The following is a 3,898-nucleotide window of genomic DNA, read 5'->3' on the forward strand; positions in this document are numbered from 1 at the left end:
ATAGCCCCCCAGTGTCACTGTGTCCAACAGTCTGCTCCCCCCCACCCTCTTGTCTGCTTGGCCAAATCCTCCTCATTTTCCAAGAGTGGAGTCATGGCCCACCTCTACCAGGAGATCTTCCTGGATCTTCCAACCCAACCAGGAGCGTCTCTTCTCTGGGAGGAAGTGTTGAATAGAGTGGGGGGAAAGTGGACTTTGGAGCCAGACAAAGCTGGGTCTGAATCCGAATGACATTGCTCACTCACTGCACGGCCTCCATTCGTCTGAGCCTGTTTCCTCATCTATAAAACAAGAGAAAATAATGTTCCTCTCGCGGAACTGTTGTGAGGATTAAGTAAGATTATGCCTATCAGGTGTCTGGCACGTGGTAACAACTATTTTTACCACGTAGGTCTTGAGTGTCCTCCGAGGCTGATACATTACATAACCCCAGGGGGTGACTCAGTGAAAAGTGCTCCTTGTCTTCGTGAGGTGCACAACCCATACATGGCAGCCCGGGTCTAATGTGTCTAGCGTTGGCTGTGTGCTGAGTTCTCTCTATGTGTTTTAGTGTTTTATAACCTGTAAGCTTCTGAAGAGAGGACGAGGGAGGGAAGCTCTGGTTCTCTTTCGCAGGGTCTTGTCCGCTGTTGCTTCTCTAACCTCACCACTTGCTACCATCGACTGCCACCATCGTATTGGACTAAACTACTTGCGGTCCTTCTGATGGCCACAGCTCATATCATCTACACAGGCTTTCTCTGGGCTCGAATAGCCTCAGTTCCCTAGGCTTCCTTACTTGCCTCCTCCCGATTGGTTGGTTTTGTTCACCAGTGCCTGCTCAGCATCTAACATAATGCCTGGAACATAGGGCAAGCTCAAGAAACGTCTGTTGAATGAAGAGACTGTTTTTGGGACCCCGAAAGGGAGGGGCAGGAGCTTTTTTTTTTTTTTAAAGATTATTTATTTATCTGAGAGAGAGAGAGAGGAGGAGGAGGAGAGGGAGAGGGACAAGCAGACTCTGTGCTGAGCACAGAGCCTGACCCGGGGCTCGATCCTGGGACCCTGAGATCATGACCTGAGCTGAAATCAAGAGTCAGAGGCTTAACCGACTGAGCCACCCAGGCGCCCAAAGGGGGCAGGAGCTTTTTAAATGAGCTTTTTCTTCAACTACCATGATTGCAGTGGACTGAATGTGTGCCCCCCAAATTCATGTGTTGAAATCCTAACCCCCAATGTGATGGCATTAAGAGGTGGGGCCCTTGGGAGGTGATGAGGCTGTGAGAGGGGGCCCTCATGCATGGGATTAGTGCCTTATAAAAGGGACCCCAGAGAACTCTCTCGTTGTCTTTCCGCCATGTGAGGACACAATCCGAAGACAGCAGTTTGCAACCCGGAAGAGTGTGTCACCAGAACGTGACCGTACAGGCACCCTGATCTCGACTTTCTAGCCTCCAGATGCATGAGAAATAAATGCCCGTTGTTGATAACCCCCCCCCCCCGTCTATGGCACTTCATTCGAGCAGACTGAACAGACTAAGACGGTGAATTTCCCTCACCTGCTGAAGGAGTCTCATATCACGCACATTGTGTATGGTATCGTGCAGATCGTGCTAACACTGTCTGCTTCTTAACAGGTGTGTGGCCTTGGGCAAGCTTCTTAATCATTCTGTGCCTCAGTTTCCTTACTTGTACAATGAATCAAGGTTGTAGTGAAGATTACACAAGATGCTTCTACTATCTGGAAAGTTCTCGCAGATCATCCCAGGTCTGGCTCCTTCTTCACATCAAGACTCGGTTCAAATGACGAGTCCTCAGAGTCCCTGACTACTCTGACCCCTTCTCCAATTTCTCCCGTATTACCTGGTTTCAGGTTTTTTCATGGCATTTGTTTTATTTTTTCAAGATTTTATTGATTTATTTGACAGAGAGAGAGAGAGAGAAAGCACAGGTAGGGGGAGCAGGAGAGGGAGAAGCAGGCTCCCCGCTGAGCAGGGAGCCCGATGCGGGACTCAATCCCAGGTCCCCAGGATCACGACCCAAGCCAAAGGCAGATGCTTAACGACCGAGCCACCCAGAAGCCCCTGAGGCTCAGTTTCTATTCACTGTCGCATCTCAGTACCTAGACTGGTACGTGAAATATAGCAGCATTCATCAGTATTTGTTGAATACATTTACTCACCTTTGCCCTTCCGAGGGTTTGAGAAAGCTAATGGATAGGCCAAACCTGGGTGAGACACTTCTGATCACAAAAGTCAGGGAACAAAATTCCTTCCAAAGTGCCATCAGTCTGTGACTAAGTAGAAGATCCAGCCCTTGGCCTCAGGAGCTTACCTTCTAGTTGGTGGGATGTGACTTGAGTAATTCTTAGACCCACTGGTGGTTTCTGAGTCACTAGTGGCGTCTATGTCTCCCATGAATGGAAAGTGTTACAGCCGTTGATCAGGCTAAGAAGGTGCGAGGCCCCGTGCTAGGGTGGGCGGTACGGAGCGTCAGTGAAGTGGGGGCACTGAGGGAGGGATTCCATTGGGGGCCTTCCAGGAGCGCTCAATCATCCTAGATGGAAGAGACCAGGCACTAACGTTTGTAAAGCCCCCAGAACGGTGTCTGGCCCACAGCAAAAGTTATCTATGTGTTTATTAAATAAAAATGCTGAACTGATGTATTTATGCCATCAAAATTTTATTTTTTAAAAAAGATATAAAAATATAAAAAAGCTTTATTCATGAAATTATCACGAGCTGCCCTCTCTCAAAGGAGCTCCGAAGGGGGCTACCAAAACACTTAAATTTGTCTGAGATTAGAAAATATTATATACTAATGTTAGAAAAAAAGCGTCTACAGGAGACCCCAAACCCGGGGATCACATGGACTCAATGAGATCGTCGGAGCGAAGACACCAATCTTCGGACATATCCACGAAGGAAGACGGCTGCGCCAGCTGGCCCTCCAGAGCCTCCGCTTGGTGCCGTGGGGCCCGGGCACCGTCTTCTTCGTTGAAGACACAAGGTGGACAGTCGCAGTTGGGCCTTTGGCTGGACTGCGACAAGGTGAACACGTCGTAGCTTGCCTCGCCGTCCTGGGTTGTGGTGCCCGTCTCACTGGCTCCCCTCAGGGGGCAGGGCGGAGTGAGCCACGGGGACCGTTGGGGAGCAGTACAGGACACTGGGATCATGTACTTCGAAGAGGTCCCCTTCGAAGCGTAGTGCAGCTCCGTGCTGTACATAACCATGTCCAGAGAGACAGCCTTGGCCCGGATGCCGCATTCGGTAACACGGTAGGTGAACTGGTAGGCGTGTGGCTGAACGTGGTTGGCAGGACAGCCCAGGCCCAAGTGCAACTCATGGAAGTGAACATACACATCATTATTCAACATGAAGGGGTGCACGGTGACCATGAACCAGTCTATGGAGCACAGGACAGTCATTGGACTTTGTGCGGCACAGGCCGGAAACAGAGAGATGAGGATGAACATCCCTCCTATCAACTCAAAAACTTTCATCCCTGCGGCTGGTCAGGTAACGACGCTCAGGAAACAGGCAGCTGTCTGGGGAGGAATTCTAGAACACACAAAGATACAAAAGGCACATCATCTTATTTCCTATTGAAAGTTCAAACACAATCATTAAAAAAAAAAACACAAGTATTTTTGAAAGATTAAGACAGTAGGACTTAAATGTTCTCTGAACAAAGGTGAGGTGACGGATGTGTTCATTAACTCGATTGGGCTACTCCTTTCACGATGTATTCATATGTCAGACCATCACGTTGTACACTGTCAATATCCTATAATTTCTTAAAAAGATTTTATTTATTTGTCAGAGAGAGAGAGAGAGCATGAGCACAAGCAGGGGGAGCAGCAGAGGGAGAGGGACAAGAAGGCTCCCCACTGAGCAGGGACCCGATGGATGTGGGGCTC

At 49.2% G+C, this 3,898-nt stretch overlaps 1 protein-coding gene across 1 annotated transcript; it reads right to left on the reverse strand.

The window, feature by feature from the left end:
- Positions 1-2,696: 2,696 nt before the first annotated feature.
- On the reverse strand, positions 2,697-3,535 carry PLAC1 (placenta enriched 1). Its single transcript, XM_008701657.2, has one exon. It carries the CDS (start codon positions 3,479-3,481, stop codon positions 2,843-2,845), a length of 639 nt encoding a protein of 212 aa, XP_008699879.2. The 5' UTR covers positions 3,482-3,535; the 3' UTR covers positions 2,697-2,842.
- Positions 3,536-3,898: the final 363 nt, after the last annotated feature.

The sequence above is a fragment of the Ursus maritimus genome, assembly GCF_017311325.1.
Source record: "Ursus maritimus isolate PB19 chromosome X unlocalized genomic scaffold, ASM1731132v1 scaffold_X1, whole genome shotgun sequence".
Lineage (NCBI taxonomy): Eukaryota > Metazoa > Chordata > Mammalia > Carnivora > Ursidae > Ursus > Ursus maritimus.

Coding starts and splice junctions, on each gene's coding strand:
- PLAC1 (XM_008701657.2), bottom strand. CDS start 3,481: ATGAAAGTTTTTGAGTTGATAGGAGGGATGTTCATCCTCATCTCTCTG.